This window comes from Rattus rattus, chromosome 11, assembly GCF_011064425.1.
Source record: "Rattus rattus isolate New Zealand chromosome 11, Rrattus_CSIRO_v1, whole genome shotgun sequence".
NCBI classification, from domain to species: Eukaryota; Metazoa; Chordata; class Mammalia; order Rodentia; family Muridae; genus Rattus; species Rattus rattus.
The window spans coordinates 25,500,624-25,519,328 of NC_046164.1; the positions used below are offsets into that span (position 1 = coordinate 25,500,624).

Below are 18,705 nucleotides of genomic sequence, written 5' to 3' on the forward strand. Positions count from 1 at the left end.
CTCACAACAGCTGTGGTGGCCTATGCCCAACTTTCACAAAATCAAATCAGTCGGTATTGCAGCATGGAGTGTGAGTGTGTGTGTGTGTGTGTGTGTGTGTGTGTGTGTGTGTGTGTGTGTGTGTGTGTTGGGGGTTGGGGGACAATCAGGAGTCCTCGCTGCTAGCTTCAAGGTTTTATTGAGAATTGGTGGCTTTGGGAGGTGGGAGAGTTAGGTTTTTGCTTCTGGTTTTGAGGGCGTGGCTCCTGGTAGGCATTCCATGCTTCTGTGGATTGCTCCATACCTATTAGTATATAAACAGGCAGTGATTAAAGCCAAAGGCTCAAAACAAACAAACAAACAAACAAAACAGGACACAGGTTGAGAGGGGTTATAGAGAAGTTAATGTGAGGAATGAAGAGCATAGTATAGTTAAAATATGATATCCACATATAAAATGATTAAAAAATTAATACAGATATTACATAAAAGTAAGAGACATACTCATCATACCGCACTTGTTTGTAAATCAACTGTCTCTGTCCAAAACAATATTGAAGTGCTCATTCCTGTGTTTAAGTAAGATTAGCATCTAGTTACAGAGGTAATGGAATTAAAATGAGGTGACCCAGGTTAAAACTCAGTATGTTTCGTATCATGTTAGAATATGGAAAAAGTGGCTACAGAGATGTGCATTCTCTGTATGAAGATGATGTGAAGGAATGCAGGGCGGTGGTAATGTGTCTGGAAGCAAGGCAGGGCAAGTCAGAGGATGCCCCACTTTCAAGCAATGAATAGAAGTTGGCAAAGTAAGGGATAAGATTGTGGCCTGCAACAGATGACTAGAATAGACCAAGGTGACACTTAGATTATTATTTCCAGCATTTGGAAGGAAGAGAGAATCAATTTTTGTTCTTGTAAGCACCCAAATTTGATTATTCTTATATGAAAATCTTAAAACATGAACAGTCTGTTGGTATTACAATGCTGTGCTTTTCTTCCTTGGTACTCCATGGCAGTCTAGTTCATTATTCTCAGTTTCCATACACGAAACCCTTAAGAAAACTCTCTGCAACTCAGGAGCAATCATTTCAGTCTCACGGGGGCAGAAGAAAATAGTCAATGAGTTTCCAACCAACGGATTTTCATAAGAATATCTATAGTTCTGAAGACTGACTCTGGACTCTAACTGCATATGTAGCAGTGAATAGCTTTGTTGGGGCACCAGTGGAAGGGGAAGCCCTTGGTCCTGCCCAGGTTGGACCCCAGTTTAGGGGATTGTTGGGGGGGGCAGTAATGGGAAGTAAATGGGGAGGGGAACACCCATACAGAAGGGGAGGGGGACGGGTAAGGGGGCTGATGTACAGGAAACCGGGAAAGGGAATAACATTTGAAATGTAAATAAGAAATACCCAATTTAATAAAAATGGAAGAAAAAAAGAATATCAGTAGTTATTGATATTCAGAGACTTGGCTCTTATCTCTTAGCTTAAAATTGCTATAAGAGATAAAGGCCAATTTTTATTTAAAATGGCATTGATACTATAAATGGTAAATAACCAATTTTAAAATAATCAATAGTAATTTTTTGAAAATGAAATAAATTCTAAAATAAAAAATGTATAATAAACTCTAAAAATTATATGCTATATAAAATAAATTTGTATAATGTATATATTACAATATATATTGTGATAAGGCACCTAATTGGAGCTTGTTGCTATTTTGTTAAGCCTTTTAATCTATCCAAATATTATTATTAATAAATGTTTCTGTGTTTGACAAGGCTTGTTTTCTTTGTTCTTCTTTTCACAGGGTGATTGTGCTTGTCCATGTCATTCCTGGTATTTGGACTTTGAAATGTTTGTAAAAATCTCATAGGTCAAAGTTTTTTCCTCCCAAAATGTAGCGCTCTAAATTAAGGTAGTACAGACACATTAATCCTTGTGAATAGCCCTTGGTACCACAGGAGCTGTCCTCAGGTATGAGATAATCTTTAAAAAATGAGCTTTCCTGGTGCATTTAGTACATTTGTAACCCACAATTGATAGATTACCAGCAAAGCTATAGGTCTTATAAGCAGTGCATACCATGAATTTTTAGTATCTTCTTGGTTGGGCTGATTCAAATTATGTCTCCATAGAGAGTGATAGTAGAACATATCCCGTAAAAGCGGCTCTCCTTGACCCAGTTCTGAATGAAGAGATTGCTTAGTGGTACTGGTTGAAAAGAGATAATGTTCTATATCCATATGTGCAAGCCAGCAGGAAAAGGTTTCATTCTCTGGGGCTGTTTTTGTTTCAGTGACAGTGACAATATTCTTGATCTAGAAATACCCCCCAAACACTCCTCTGTTGTTGGTGTGATTGCAATCTGGTACAACCACTCTGGAAATCAGTCTGGCGGTTCCTAAGAAAATTGGACATAGTACTACATGAGGACCCAGCTATACCACTCCTGGGCATACACTCAAAAGATGCTCCAACATATAACAAGGACACATGCTCCACTGTGTTCATAGCCGCCTTAATTATAATAGACAGAAGCTGGAAAGAACCCAGATGCCCTTCAACAGAGGAATGGATACAGAAAATGTGGTGCATCTACACAATGGAATACTACTCAGCTATTAAAAACAATGACTTCATGAAATTCTTAGGCAAATGGATGGAACTAGAAAATATGATCCCGAGTGAGGTAACCCAGTCACAAAAGGACACACATAGTATGCACTCACTGATACGTGGATATTAGCCCAAAAGCTCAGAATACCCAAGATACAATACAGACCACATAAAACTCAAGAAGAAGAAAGACCAAAGTGTGGATGCTTCAGTCCTTCTTAGAAGGGGGAACAAGATACTCAAGGGAGGAAATATGGAGACAAAGTGTGGAGCAGGGATTGAAGGGAAGGCCATCCAGAGATTGCCCCACCTGGGGATTCATCCATATGCAGTCACCGAATACAGACACTATGACGGAGGCCAAGAAGTGCTTACTGACAGTAGCCTGATATAGCTGTCTCCTGAGAGGCTCTGCCAGAGTCTGACAAATATAGAGGCAGATGCTTATAGCCAACCATTAGACTGAGAACGGAGTCCCCAGTGGAGGATTTAGAGAAAGGACTGAAGGAGTTGAAGGGGTTTGCAACCCATAAAAAGAACAATAATATCAATCAACCAGACACCCCAGAGCTCCCAGGCACTAAACCACCAACCAAAGAATACATACACATGGAGGGATCCATGTCTGTAGCAGAGGATGGCCTTGTAGGACATCAGTGGGAGGAGAGGCCCTTGATCATGGCAGGGCTCATTGCCCTAGTGTAGGGAAATGCCAGTATAGGGAGGTGGGAGTAGGTAGGTGGGTGAGTTGGGGAGCACCGTTATAGGAGCAGGGGTAAGGAGGATGGCATAGGAGGTTTCCGGAGGGGAATTTGGGAAAGGGGAAACGTAAATAAACAAAATACGCAATTAAAGAAAACAGAAAGATAAAGTTCATGGCAAGAGGACATTTACTAGGTAATTGGGAGTAAGGGTGAGAACAGAGAATAAACTTCATTCAGAATACTTATAATAATGGGAAAATACATAGGAGTTGAGATTTTTATTAAAGGCTACATAATTTGATAGATTGGAGAAATAATTTCAAGAGCTCTGTTGTACAAAATAGTGACTATCCTTAATCATGTATGGCAGACTTAAAAAAATAGAGTGAATTTTAAGGTTTTGACCACAAAACATAAGCATATAAAGAAAAGTTAATGAGCCCAGTTTGGCCATTTTACAAATACATACATATTTGAAAACATGGTATACATCACAAATATGTCACTTTCCTAAATTAAATTTTAATTAAATTTAAAATTAAAATAGACTGCATTATTTAAAAAAATATTCACCAAGATGACTTTTATTATCTTTAGAGAAGGGAAACAATTAATGTTAACAAACCACTAAACCGAGCCAGTTTGCCTCTTTCTTTGGTGATCTTGATTTGCCATTATATTTAGTATGGTATTCAAATTGTCACTACTGTGAAATTCATTCAGGTTAAGAAACTGAGACACTCCATACTCGTAATAGAAGATTATAAAATTCTCATTTTAGCTTATTTCTCATGGAGAAGAGAAAGGAGTCTCTATAAACAATTAAAGACATCTTTAACTCTGTTTCAAGAACATTCCATTTGATAACATGTGTGTTTATCAGTGTTTCCTTATCTGCATTATTATGTGCTCATATTATTGCATGTCAATCACTTTAAATTTATTGTACTGCCTCTAGTGTTTTTCTGAGCTATTTCATTTTTATGACTCTTTCAAGATTAATATTATTAGAAACAATCCTCAAGTTAAAATATCTCATGCTTTGATTAGTATTTGGTCTTATTTGTAAGACATTTGGGAGAATAACTGATAATTTTGTAATCATTAGTTCACTTCTATTAATGATTTTAAAAATACTTGGTTTTTAGTGTTTATAATAGCCTTGTACTTTTGTAATGATATAATGATATTTATAACATGTTGACAATGTTGTAGATAGGAGCAATTAGTAACAACAACTGTGTTAGTCAGAGATAAACAAAGAGACTGAAGACAGCTGGTTGAAATATAAGAAACATGCTTTCTCTCTGTAATTAGACTTGGGTTTCACTGATTCAAGAGTGCTACTGAGAACTCCTGTTATTGTCAATGCTCTATATTTTGATTTTTCATTTATTCTAATAGTATTGGTGAGTACCTTCTGTTGTAAGATAGCCTTGGGGTTAAAACACAGTGATTCTACACTCTGCTATCTCTCACACACGAAAAAGCCAGATATCACACTTGCAACTCAGAGGGAATGAAAAGAATAAAGGGGAAAATTACACAACTTCATATCCCCCAAATATCTTTGCTGAACAAGGCTTTTAGTTATATACCAGAAGGTACATTTGTTGATCACACACACACACACACACACACACACACACACACACACACACATATTTGATAGTTCTACACAATTGCAAATTAAATGTTATAGTGTCAGCATTATAACATTTTTTCTCATTTTACATGTTACAAAATTCAAGCACTATAACTTACTTTCCAATCACTCTCTGATAAATGCTATTATTATGAGACGTGAAGGACAGCAATGAGTGCATTTGTTTTGACAGTGGGGCATCAGTTCTTGCTTTCTAAACTTTTTCTTCACAGATCATTTACTGTCATCCTTAACTTTTCTTATATGAATGAAAGAAGGCATGAAAAAAGTGGATTCTCAAGACTAAACCTATTCAAAAGGAAAACACAATATCAAGAGGAACTCTCAGTTTACCATATTCTTTTTTTGCCATTTGTGTCACAGACAACTCAGTTACCCCACCACACGTAGCCACTCAGAGGATTGTTTCAGAGTTTACATTTTGTATACATGTGTATATTTTCATATGCCGTTGTTTTGTTCAGTTATTCCCTCGCATTCTTACTCCCTTCTTCTAAAACTGAGAAGCAATCAGTAGAACCCATTATTTGTCATACCCTGCATATTTGTTCTCACATGAGGCCTTCCAGTTTGTTAACTATCTGGAATACAGCTCAGCGGCAGATTAATTGCCTTCATGTAAATCCCTAGATTCAATGCATACCTATCACTGTGAAATTAACAAGAAAATCTAAGCCCACAAAAATGTTTCTTAATTGCAATTAAGCCAGTTTTTTATCAAAATTCTTGGAGAATCGTAAATGACCCTTACTATAGCAAATACCAGTGTGTGGTCACCGATGACTAAAGATGCCAGGATCTACATAGAGAAATATACAATAATGGGCAGCAGATATGCGGTGTAGATGATCCTAGACAGAGATAAGAAGGGTGGCAGAGGTCATTTTCTTTGTCGCGATATTTTGCACAGCTGTCAAAGGTGACAGAATATTTTTCATGTCCTCATCTATCTTGTCCTGTGGCAATGGGGACCATGGGGCCTCAACCCTATACATTCAAGCATAGGTAACTAAATAAATCTAAGAGAGGTGACCTTCCACAAGGAAGAGCACACAAGTTGGTGATCCTGTGTCAAATGGTCAGACCTGAAAGCTTACATAAAATTGACATCCACAGACTCCATGGGTTTCGTGTAGGCATATGTATGCAGCACATGTATGCATGTAAAAACAAACTACGGAAAGGAGAAAAGGAAGGGAGGAATGTTGTAATCAAATTTCAATCCCTAAAATAAATTAACTGTAGGGAAAACTTTGGTTCCTTTAAAAACACAGTTCTGTTATGTAAACATGTTTCTGTTTTCATCCCAGGTATGGATATGGGACTGCTTCAGATTGTCCACAGGCACCTGCCACGCTCTAGGGGGGTTATAATGTCTGCCTTCTGTAGTTAGTTTGTGTTTGGAATTCTGGGAAATGTGAGAGCCTCAAGAGGGCCTGTGGTGGCTCCTGATCCCCTGCTGCTGGTCCATGCTGCTGCTTTTGTTATTGCAGGATTGCAGGATTGCAGGATTGCAGAATTGCAGGATTGCAGGATTGCAAGATTGCTGGATTATTGGTTTGATGTTTTGCTGGTTTGCTGATTGGAAATTTTCTGATGACAGACTGGACTTGCCTTAAAGAACTTCATGCCCCAAATCATCAAGAGGTAGTCTAAAGAGGTCTATGCCTGCTTCCCTTTCTAACGTTTTTATTCTCCTACCTAGTATTAGGGGGTTAGAAGGGATGGGCAGAATAAGGGTTGGAAGAGAGATAAATAATACACTATATTAAGTAGAGCCAAAATTATATGTCTCTAAGTAACAATATGTGGGATATGCAGACACAACAAGAGATAGAACCTAAAGTGAACAGAGATGGAGGAGGTAGCATGACTTGGTTTGCTTCACCTCTTCAATCTCCAATAGTTAATTCTGAATGATTAATATCTTGGACAAAGAATAAAGCATGTGATGTGACATCACACTGATTCTAAATGCAAAACATGCATACATGTAACATATAGACTGAGCACGGTACACTTAGAAATATACATACATAGATACATTATGTATAAATAATGTGTGAAGTAATGAAACAGAAGAGAGACTAAGAGTAGATACACTGGTCTATAGGCAACTGAATTGTTAGTGTAATTTTAAAAGTGATAGTTTTTTCTCTATCCTGACTGGCTCCAAATTAAATAAGACAGAGACTATAAGATTTATTTAATGAAGCTTTATGACACAGTAGCTGAACAGTATAAATCTATTTTAATCCTCTAAACTAATCTGGCTACCTCCAAGCCAAAACCGCTGTGATACTTGCATTTTAGTATTGATCTATCTCTGTCTGCTCACCGTGTTCCCATGGTGTCTTCTTGAATTCCCTCTTGAATTTTCCTCGTGGTGAATCCCCTCGGCCTTTTTCTCTTTCCCTCTTCCCTGGCTGGGTTTGGATGTCTGCCCTATTCCCTCCTCTGCTCAGCCATTGGAAGATCTGCTTTTATAGGGAACAAGTTCAGAGCAATATTTACATAACGTTAGGTCAAGAAATACTTAGAATAAGCATTACGATGTCATGTCTAGATTGCAGCCAGATATGGGGAGAGTGAAATCTTTTAAGGGATAATCTTTACACAATGCACAATGACATTATGCCTACACTAATTTTTCAGTTAAAACATTAGGAACACACAATGTGGGAAGAACAATATTCACAATATAAATTGTGTTGAAAAACAAGACATGTAAAAATGTAAATTGACTTTTATCATTCCCCCTGTTTACACCAATCAACTCAAAGTAGATCAAAGACTTAATTCTGAGACTATTGAAGTTTTGGAATTTATGAAAATAACTCCAAAAGTAGAGGGGAGAAATGTAAAATAAAAATACAATCTATAGATTCATAGAAAGTGGTTACAAACTGTGCCTCTGAGAATGGATTGCAGAGCAGAATATGAAAGGAACGTAAAATCCTGGATCAAAGATAACCCAGTTTCTAAAAACCAAACAAAAGGTCATTTTAACATTTCTGGAAAACATCCATTCAATTAGCATAGCATACCCCATTAAATGTTTTTATGTTTTTATGTGTCACTTAGAAACAACTTAAGTATAAAGAACCATCACACAAGAAAATCTAAGAAATCCCTTTCTCTTCCTCGAAGCCAGCCCACAGAAAGGGCAGATAATGAAAGAGATGCAAATGCACAGACAGCTTCACACTTCACACAGCTACTCCATAAGGGTCATCCTCTGTTCTGTATCACCTTTCTCTAGAGCTGAGAAGACATCACAGTCTGTGCTACCTATGCCCTTGCCTTTTGATTTCAAACGTGATTCCCACTGATTGAATACAGAGAGAATACTGCAGTAGCAGGCTATGAGAAATTCAGACAGGAGGGATTGTTTTCCTATCCCTTACCTGCCAGTCATAATCCAGACCATAATTCACTCGTTTTACCATTGTTTTGCTAATATCACCTCCCTATTCCCCATGTGGTTGGTGGGTGGAAACAGTAACATGTTCTAGCTTTCCCTATTCCCAAATGCATACTCATGTCTTCATATTCTCCTTATTTCAATTAAATCTTCTTTAAGTAAAACCTTTCAGTGTGAAATCTATCTCCTGCCAAATCACATCTGTTAGATTGAGCACATGAGTTTTGTGTTTATTGTCACAAGAAACATTCCACAGGATAGGATGGCTACCTACTGGCAGCCAAACTTATTGGCCAATGTATATGAAATCGGATACTCTCATTTGAGCAGGTAATTATTGAGCACAATCCAATCTTAAATACAGCAAATCCGAGAAGGATGGTCAAATTCTGTTGCTCAGGTGTGAATCAATGGAAGTCAGACAGTCTCAGGGAGGCGTGGATCTGGAATTGCTAAGAAGATGCTATCTAGAAAGAAAATCACATTATTCTATCTTATAGTAAATCATTAATCTTTAGTTACTTTGTACAAGTTACAGAAAAAAGAAAATACCAGAATGTAACACACGTACACACTCATGCATGCACACACACACACACACACACACACACGCATGCACGCTCATGTACACACACACACACACACACTCAATTCCCACACTCATTCATACATAGATATGAATATGGCAGACATCCAAACCCAGCCAGGGAAGAGGGAAAGAGAAAAAGGCAGAGGGGATTCACCACGAGGAAAATTCAAGAGGGGATTCAAGAAGACACCATGGGAACACGGTGAGCAATTCCCACACAGGAATTAAATTCATGCGAGAAAAGCCCATGTTTTGTGGTTGAGCTGACTCAACTCCTCCAGTGACGCCAGAAGAGTGAGACTTTATTTTCAGGATAGAGTAAATGAGGCAAATGTACCACTCAGAGTTAAGTATTTAAATATTCAACAAGTTAATGTTGCCACTTATGGCCTGCTAAGAATTCTTATGTTCCATTGTAGGGAGCGGCTAAAGATGGCGCCGACATCCGGTGGTCGTTTGTGATAAACACCCACAATGCACATGTGTTGGCATTTCTCTGGCAGCTATCAGACTGGAGTGATATTCATGCTAATGAGGTATTTCATGCTCCACCAATCCCTAGAGGACAAGTATATAGCCATAGCCTGTTTTGTATATAAGACTAGTGCCTTTGTTCCTCGGGGTCCCCGTATCAATAATGAGGTGTTCCTGCGATAAAGGCTGTTGAGAAGAATCCGGCAGTGTTGCGTCTTCCTTGCTGGCTGAGATGGGCGCTACATTCCATATGCATAGAAATCACAGGTAAACTTCCTAAGTACTGAGGTCCCTTAGTTGAAGCTTAAAGAATGGGATTCTAAAACCAGAGACCTCTGGGTTCAAATTCTGACAGTCAGGTTATGACTGCAGCTTTCACTGTGCCGGGGACCGCTCAAGGCAGAGGGTTCTGAGACATGGCATATCGTGCCAGTTGACATTGGATATGAGCAATCTGTGCTCGGTTCTTTGGCAGTTTTCTTCTAGAGAACAGAAATTACAGTTTCTTTGGGCTTCATGGTCTTAGGTTCTGCAAAGTCTCAATTTTGTACCATCTCTAGGCTTATTAATATTCACACTGGCCTTCTTAAAGCTTAATGATTGTGGTTTTAATGACTCTCTGAAATTTCTTTAGCCTCCAGAGTTACCATTCCAAGATTCCTGTTTATGAGTCCTTATCTCTAGGTGGCCCCTTTACCCTTGAAGTTCTGAGCTTAGAGCACGGGGACTTTTATATTCCGATGACTCTCTGGAATTCTTTAGTCATCTTCTTGCTTCTATACCTGTAAAACCACGGGCCAAGGATATATGCCCCATCTTTCACATGCTAACAAGAACAGGTACAAAAAAGATCATTCCTGATGCGTCTTTATTGAGCTTTCATATTGTAACATGAAGGGTTCAGTTCATAGGCTAAAGCTTTCCAGAAAATCCTAAGGTCTCTGGAAAAATAATATGCTTTTGGAAAAATAATCTAACTTGTCCTTAGATTCTAATTCTATATACCACAATGCAACTCTTAGCTCCTCTAATTACAGGCATCACATAAGGACCAGTCACTGGCTTCATATAACACCATCTACATGTTTCCTTAATTAAATGATTTAAGCTTAATTGAAGGGCTGGGTATACAGGATGTCCTTTCTACTCTCTGACCTGCTAACGACTGTTGTCGGGAAGTGTTGAGTAGCTGTGGGCAGAGGTTTCTGTAGCAAATGGGAACACCAAGATGCCACCAAGGTTTACCAAATCAGGAATGAAGTATTATAAGCTCATCTCTTAATACAACTACAAGATAAGAGTATTGGCTTTAAACTGCCCTCTTAACCTGTCCCTGCATCACCACAGCTTTATAAAATGTTAGCAGTTTAACTTGTTCTTTGACACAGGTTGTGGTAGAGTTGACAGAGGTCTGTCCTCCTTCTTTGACTTCTTTGTTAATTCAGATACAAAACTTACAGAACTCAGACACAGTGTGGATAGACAGAGTCACTTTGAAATTTATTATAAGTTTTGGTAACCCCAGAAATCATTTGATACCTGAATGCCTCCTGAATATAATTATTTTCCAAACGATTTTTACGTATAGTAGATAAAATTGAGTTTGACAAGTTAAGCCTAACCGGCTTTCATATCTTTGTCTTCTTGACAGCTTTCGGCTTCATTCTCACTTCTCATTATGCCCTGCACATTTATTTCAGTATCTCAACACATCGCGTTCCCTCCTCACGTGTGGACTTCACCTCCTTTCCCTATCAAAATTGGGAGAAAACTGGTTGCAAAATAAAATATGAATTAGAGGCTTCAATTGTTGAGGGCTTGTGTGTAACCTGAATTTTATTAAAAACATACATAGAGATTATATCTGTAACATTAAGATAGCACTAAATGAAATGGGTTCCTAGGAAGCTATTTGAAAATACATGAATTATGCAAACACACACACACACACACACACACACACACACACACACTCACACATAGCATCCACGCACAGCACTCACACAGAGTAAAGAGCTGTCCTCAAAATTTTAAATATCAAAGCTTAAAATTGCACAAGAGGTCTTCATTACTGACCTCTTCACATGCTCAGAAATCGCTGTTTTACTTATAGTGCCAAAAAATGATTGACATCCCTCTATGATCTTTTAAAATACATGGGCTCCCTCTAATTCCTTCTCCTTGTTAAAAGTTTCCCAAAATGAAATAACATTGGCACTTTCATTGTTGACCGATATTTTAGTTTTAACCTGTGAACTCACTTCTCTTTTCTGTTTATCTTTTTGTTTTATATAGAGACTGCCTTTAAGACCCTTAATTGAGGAAAAGGGGAATAACTTACTAGTGCTAGTGATAATCATGTTCATCAAGCAAGATATCCAAGAAGTGCCTCATTACACACACAGGGAATCAGACTTGGTGGGTATCATTTACTTTACTCTTCCCAATTTATATTTTTTTGTTTTTGTTTTGAGACATGATCCCACTCCGTAACTCTGGCTGACTTGGAGCTCACTATGTAGACTAGGATGGCTACACTGATAGACATTTGCTTACCTCTGCCTTGGGAGTCTCAGGATTAAAGGTAGGACCCCCAAACTCAGCCTTTATTATTTATTTTTATTCTATATAATAGTATAACTATTTGGAATGCTGCTTTTCAAGTACCTGCAATTCTCCATGCATTGTTGGTTCACCATAGAATAAAATTGCTTTCTGTGTTTATACCTTCATTTCTCTTATTTTGTAGAACTCTGGTATCCTTACACTTAATGTCCTCATTATATTTATTGTGCCTGAAATATTCCATTTTTTCATAGCTTGTACATATAAGCAACCCTAATAGCACCCTTATCAATGCAGTGACCTTGCCAATCTAATATCTTCTAAGAATCCCTGTTCTACTCTGGAATGGTCTGTCTTCACCTTGTGACAAATTCAAGCTCACCACTGCTATGTACAACTTTAGTACTTTCAACCTTTATGAGTCAGGATTATATTCAGCTACATGCTTTGAAAACGTGCCTCTAGGACTTAACAAAATAGGTTTCTTATAATCCACCATCTTATACATTAAAATAGAAGCTGCTATCTGCTATGCTCAAAGTCCTAGGGTTCCCTCAGCATTTCTGTGCTGCGAAGTATTAAAAGCCAGTCCTTGAGGAGGGGACTCCATACTGATGAAAGGAGCTTAGGCATTCCTTTGTTCTTCCATCCTGGGAGGAGATATAAACACAATCAATAAGGAATGGTTATTCAGTTATCTGCCAGGACCTTGATTTTGAATTGGCTGGCCTTTAGACTTGTAAAGAAATATTTTTTTCTAGTTTACCCAGTCTTATGTGGTTTTTATTTTATAGTGACCTGAGCAATTTAAGAAATCTCTTAACAAATCTAGGAAACGACATCAATGACAGAATGGATTGACAATACAAAATTTCCCTCAAAACTCAAAAGAAGAAGCCATCTTTGCTATTCCAAGTCATGTGAACTGAAGTCAACTAAGAAACAAGATACAACTAAGGGGGAAAATCTGACCTTACAAAGTTGTTCATTAACTTCTACATACTACTCCACAATAAAAACAATAACTGGATTTAAATGAGAAATGTACACTATAGATAGATAGTTGAACATATGGGTCATAGTAGATGTTGCTGTTTGGGGAAATAACCTTTGTGGGGACAGACCCTTGCAGGAGTAATACGCCTTTTGGACAAGCTTTGAGTGCTTATAGTCTCACCCCAGTCCTGTCTGTTCACCATGTTTCATGATTGTGGTTGAGGATACCAGAACTCAGCCTCCCCTTATATGTGTCACATCTTGCTGATGCCTTGTCTCCCTGCCATGGTGAACTTTTAACCTTCTGGAACGGTAAAACCTTCTTTCCATAACTTGTGTCATTGCCCCTCATGTTCTATTACAGTAACAGAGAAATAGCTAATACAATAATGAAAACCGAATAAAACGTCAGTAAATGTGGATTAGTTGAAAATATCAAATCCTTCTAGCATTAATTAGGAGACTAACACTATGTGTAGTTAATTGTATTTCTAACTGGTCAATTCAGAGATGTTGGTTTTCTCTTTTGAGAATTCCTTTGTCGGTTGCCTGATGAGAACAAACATGACAAAGGCATTGGACAGCGTAATCCCTGGCGATCATAGCTTTCTGAGTCAATTCTTGGTTTTTCAAGTATAGTTTGAAATTTTGACTATTCCTGTCTGTCTCCAATCAGACCTGTAAATCTATGGCTGACTAGTTTTCTCCTTAGGCTTTTTGTCTAGTGTGATCAATTCCACAGAATTTTGTCAAGATCCTTCAGATAAACTTCTGCTAATCCTGTGCTCTTGTACGATGCTCAAACCCTTAGTACTTAGATATTGGATTGTTGTCCTGAAGCCAGTAGAATGGTTTCTGAATGGTACAATACATCAATGGCATTTCTGCACCACGAATTACTCAGAGGATCTTTTAGAAAAGGGGTGGACACCTTCCCTTATTTTTGCCACAGCCTTATTTTTCTATAGCCTTATTTTACAAGCAGCCCATTTAGCAATACTGCCTCTCTTTACCTCTGAACACTCCTAGTTAAATGGACTTTCACCCAGCAGGGTTTCCAGGCTCTCGTTTTTCCCTAACAGAGCAGCTTTGCCATCATTGCTTACGGGTTGAGCTTCTGGTGCTCACTTTACTTTGTCAGGCAGGGCCTTGCTAATGTAATGAGAGACAGGTTCACTGCAGCCTTTTGGGTTCCCTACAGTTTCCTGAAGCCTGTGGCCTTCAAATGCCCTGCCCAGGGCAAGCGAAGACTGAACCATAATTCTCTTATATACAATAACATTCTTTAATTTTATATCTTGCTAAAGAGCTTTCTTTTGCTTACAAAGAAATGTGTTCGTTTTCCACTTATAAAAGTCTTTAACAGTGAACAACAATTTGGATAACTATAAAAAAGATCAGCGTAGTAGATGACTCCAATTTGAGTTCATTCATTTCACATCACATGAATTTAAATCAAGCTAGAAACTCTTATGTCATTAGTGTGACGGGTACTGTCAAATGACATATTTGAGGTCACTTCTACTGCAGGCTCATGTCCTACATTTCAAGAAGATGGGAAAAATGAGATACATGCAGAAGACAGAAGAAAACTCTTCAAGATATCTAGCCATGTTTTGATTCTGCTTCAAGGGCTAGGCTCAAAGGATGACTGCTCTGAACTCTACCTATGTTTCTGCCTACATGTGTGTGTGTACTCTGTGAGTGTTTGGTGTCTCTGAAAATGAGAAGAGGGCATCAGATCCACTGGAAATAAAATTATAGATAGTTGTGAGTCACCATGTGTTTACTAGGAACTTGAATCAAGGAACTTGTTTCATACATGAAACATTTAAATTTGTATTGGTTTGTTTATGCATCAGTTGACAATTTTGGTGTCTCTAGTAATAAGGAAGCTGAATGTCCAGTAAATAGTGAGCAATATTTTTCTGCACATAGTTTACAACATTCCTTAGTTAGTTCCCTAGCAATTTTGTACTTTAGTTGTACTAAATTAGGATGTCCATGTAAAAACTCACCTTCTTTTCCTTTGAAGGCTAAATTATAGCATTTCTTTCTTTTGTAAACGTAACTCATTTTCTATGAAGAGGAAAACTGAGCTCACAGGCCCATTGTGAAAATCAAGTAGGCACATTTCACTTGAAGTATGACTCTCCCTCTCTTTCCTCGTCGAGAGACGTGTAAATACACTATTAATATCAGGAAGGTGCATGGATAAAGTACATCTTTATTTTATTTGTAGTCTTTGAAAATGGGCATGAGTGGACCAAGCAGCTTTCTAGAATGAATGAAATTCCCCTGCATACACTCAAATTTTAATTCTTTGATTAAAAGTTTCAATTTTACTTGTTTTATATGCATTGGTTTCTGCCTACATATGTTTGTGTACTGAGTGAGTGTTTGGTGCCTTTGGAAATGAGAAGAGGGCATCAGACCCACAGGAAATAAAATTATAGGTAGTTGTGAGCCACCCTGTGTTTACTAGGAACTGAATCAAGGTCACCTGCCAGAGTAACAAGTGAGCCGTCCAGTCTCCTCAGTTTAGTTTCCTTTTAACTGACAGTAAACATTGGTGATGCGGAAACCATCATCCAAGCTTAACTTATTTCTAAGAAAGTCCAACTTTCCACTCACTTACTTTATTATTTGTTGGATAACAAAATGTCCCAACGATACTCTCTCCTGAGTTAACATTATTAAAACTGCACATTTCTGTAAAAAACTTTGTCTGGTTTCTACTGATAATTAACACATGACTTTCCCTGCTGTGGTATTTCTAATATTAGAAAAAAGTCTCAATTTCTAGGGGAATAAATACTTGTCCTCGCCAGCTTAAGATTGACATCGTTATAATAGAGGCTATGAATGAAAAGAACAAATATATATAATATCTTCACGTGCACACTGAAATTATCAGAATGGAAGTAAACATAAGAAGAGAATACTATTCCACATGATTTTAAAACATTTTTCGTAATAAGTGATAAACTGTGTGACATTGGGCAAGTAGCAGTAATAAGAGAATGCTAATGAGAAAATATCTGGATGATGTTCCTGGAAAGGAGAAGATATTTCAGTGCACAGACACACACACACACACACACACACAGAGAGAGAGAGAGAGAGAGAGAGAGAGAGAGAGAGAGAGAGAGAGAGAGAGATGGATTCCTTTTATCTCTTTGGTCACTTGATGCTCATTTACTCCTCAGCACTACATATAATAATATTTCCATGGCCCATTTTATGTCTATATTTTCCTGCCCCAGTTCATTTCATTATGGTTTTTGTATATTTTTGTCACTTTTCACTCAACCTTGGTAGATAATGAAACCTTCTGTCCCATGCTTTGCACCCTTGGGGCCAGCCATCCATTTGCAGGTTTTTGTTCGGACATTCCCTTTACTCCAGGCATCAACTCTCCCTCTCTCTCTCTCTCTCTCTCTCTCTCTCTCTCTCTCTCTCTCTCTCTCTCTCTCTCTGGTGCTCTGCTATTGTTGGTCTCTTTCTTTTTTCTTCTTTGTTTATCTTCATTATGGGCCATTCTTATGATAATTTTTCAAACAAGTAAGTTCTCTCATTTTAATCGTACTGACTCTTCTTTAGATAAAATTAATATTTTTGTCATATTACTAGTACAGATTTTTCTTTGAAATACAAAGCTGTAAAAACCTTTAAAAAATATTCAGTATTCTTAGCCATGAGGTAAATGCAAATTAAAACATTGAGATCTCATCTCATAACAGTCAGAATAAGTAAGGACAAAAAAGAAGGAGATGATGACAGAAAATTGTGGCAGAGAGTATAGGGAAAAGAGAAGAATTATTTCTAGTATTTATATAGAAAGATGGTAAGCCATTTTTATCATAAATAGCAGAGCAGAAACTTTTTTCAGTTACGTTGATACAGATCATTACTTTCTAACCCATTCTGGCCAGGACCTCTTTGCCATCCTCCTGTCTCACGTCCCTAAATGCTGAGGTTGTACATGTGAGCTGTAATGTTCATCTCAATTTTTTCTGATTTATTCCTCAATATGTACTGAGTATCTGCTGCTGAGCAGGCTGCATAACAAATCATGTAGTTGAAAATGGTGGTCCCTCTCTGTGAAACTTCTGGAAAGGTAGGTGTGATGGCAGTTTCTAGTTGTCAACTTGACTATATCCAGAATGAACTATAATCCAGAAATGGAGTGTACATCTCAGATCCAAATCTTGAGACTGGAAGACACATGCTTTGGATCTTGATCTTGAGACATGGTAGTCATAAAAACTAACACCAAGGCAATGTGGTAGATACCTTTAATCCCACAAGACAGGGGCAAGCAGATCTCTGAGTTCCAAGCCATCCTGGACAGAACAATTTCCAAGTAAAGGTCTAGTCATGGTGGGACATAATTTTAATCTGGGCCATAAGTTCTGCTGGAGGACTGCATAAGAGCAATGGAAAAAGGAAGACTTCCACTTCTCTGCCTTCTTGCACTTATTTACCAGCACATCTGTTGGAACCTACCTATTCAGGATTCCAGTTTATACAGAAGACCAGCTGAAAAACCCAGCCTTGTGGGACTAAGCAACTATAAGATTCTTGGACTTCCCATTCACAGTTGCCCATTGTTGGGTTAGTTGGACTGCAGACTGTAAGTCATTTAAACAAGTTCCCTGAATAGAGATATTCTATAAGTTCTGTGACTCTAGAGAACCCTAATACAGTACATACCAACATCAACAACACAAACCCACAAAGCCAAATGATCTTTAGTATTTGTAGTGGTTTGAATAAAAATGCCACCATAAGCCCATATATTTGAATGCTTGATCTCTGGGGTGTAGCCCTATTTAAGAAGGATTAAAAAGACGAGGAGGTGTGGTTTTATTGGAGTAAGTGTAGCTTTGTTGGAAGAAGTGTGTCACTAGGGCAGGATTTTGAGGTTTCAATAGGCCAGCCTGGTCCGAGTTCTCTATTTTTCTGTCTGCTGCCTACAGGTCAGGCTGCAGCTCTAGTTACTGCTCCAGCACTGTGTGCGCCATGCTGCTCCTGTCACACACTCTACCGTGATCATAACAGACGAACTCCCTAAAATTGTATGCAAGCCCCCAATCAAATGTTTTCTTTTATAAGAGTTGCTTTGGTCATGGTGTCTCTTCACAGCAATAGACAAGTGACTATGACAGTGTTAGCCTTAGTAGAGTGAAATCACAACTCTTGGAGCTGGTGGGAAAAGAAAAAATTTCTACAGGGAATCTGCGTGGGGTAGGTTCCTGCTCCTTAGAATTTTTCACTTTTTTACATTAACTTAATGTGGCAAGAAGAAGCCTCCCTGGAGTCAACATCCCAAAGCTTCCCTCTCTTAATGGCAGCACTTTGGGGTTAGGTTATAAAATTTATGGGGTAAAGAGATACAGATGTATCTGACTGATGATGGAATTATGTTACTAAAGTCCCAGACATTGAAATAATTAAGGTAGAAATGCATTAAACACATCCACACTTTCCAACACCATTGCTTAATAACATGGACTCATAGATTTTTCAGTGTTAATCCAAAGCCTCAAATATCATATACTCATATTGGTCTTGAGTTGTGATGTTCTTTGTCTGTAGGCTTACATTTTTTCAAAACCTAGTTTTAATAAGGGTTCTCAAATGCTTCATATACCCCCCCACACACACACACTTCTAGCCCA

The 18,705-nt window shown here is 38.1% G+C and overlaps 1 protein-coding gene across 1 annotated transcript in view; it reads right to left on the reverse strand.

Annotated features, from left to right (window-relative positions):
* LOC116911939 overlaps positions 1–13,373 on the reverse strand; it is a 54,541-nt gene extending 41,168 nt beyond the window's left edge. The window contains exon 1 of the mRNA XM_032915834.1: positions 13,273–13,373. Coding sequence (XP_032771725.1) covers positions 13,273–13,373 — 101 coding nt within the window. The remainder of the gene's footprint in view (positions 1–13,272) is intronic.
* Between the last annotated feature and the right edge of the window lie 5,332 nt (positions 13,374–18,705).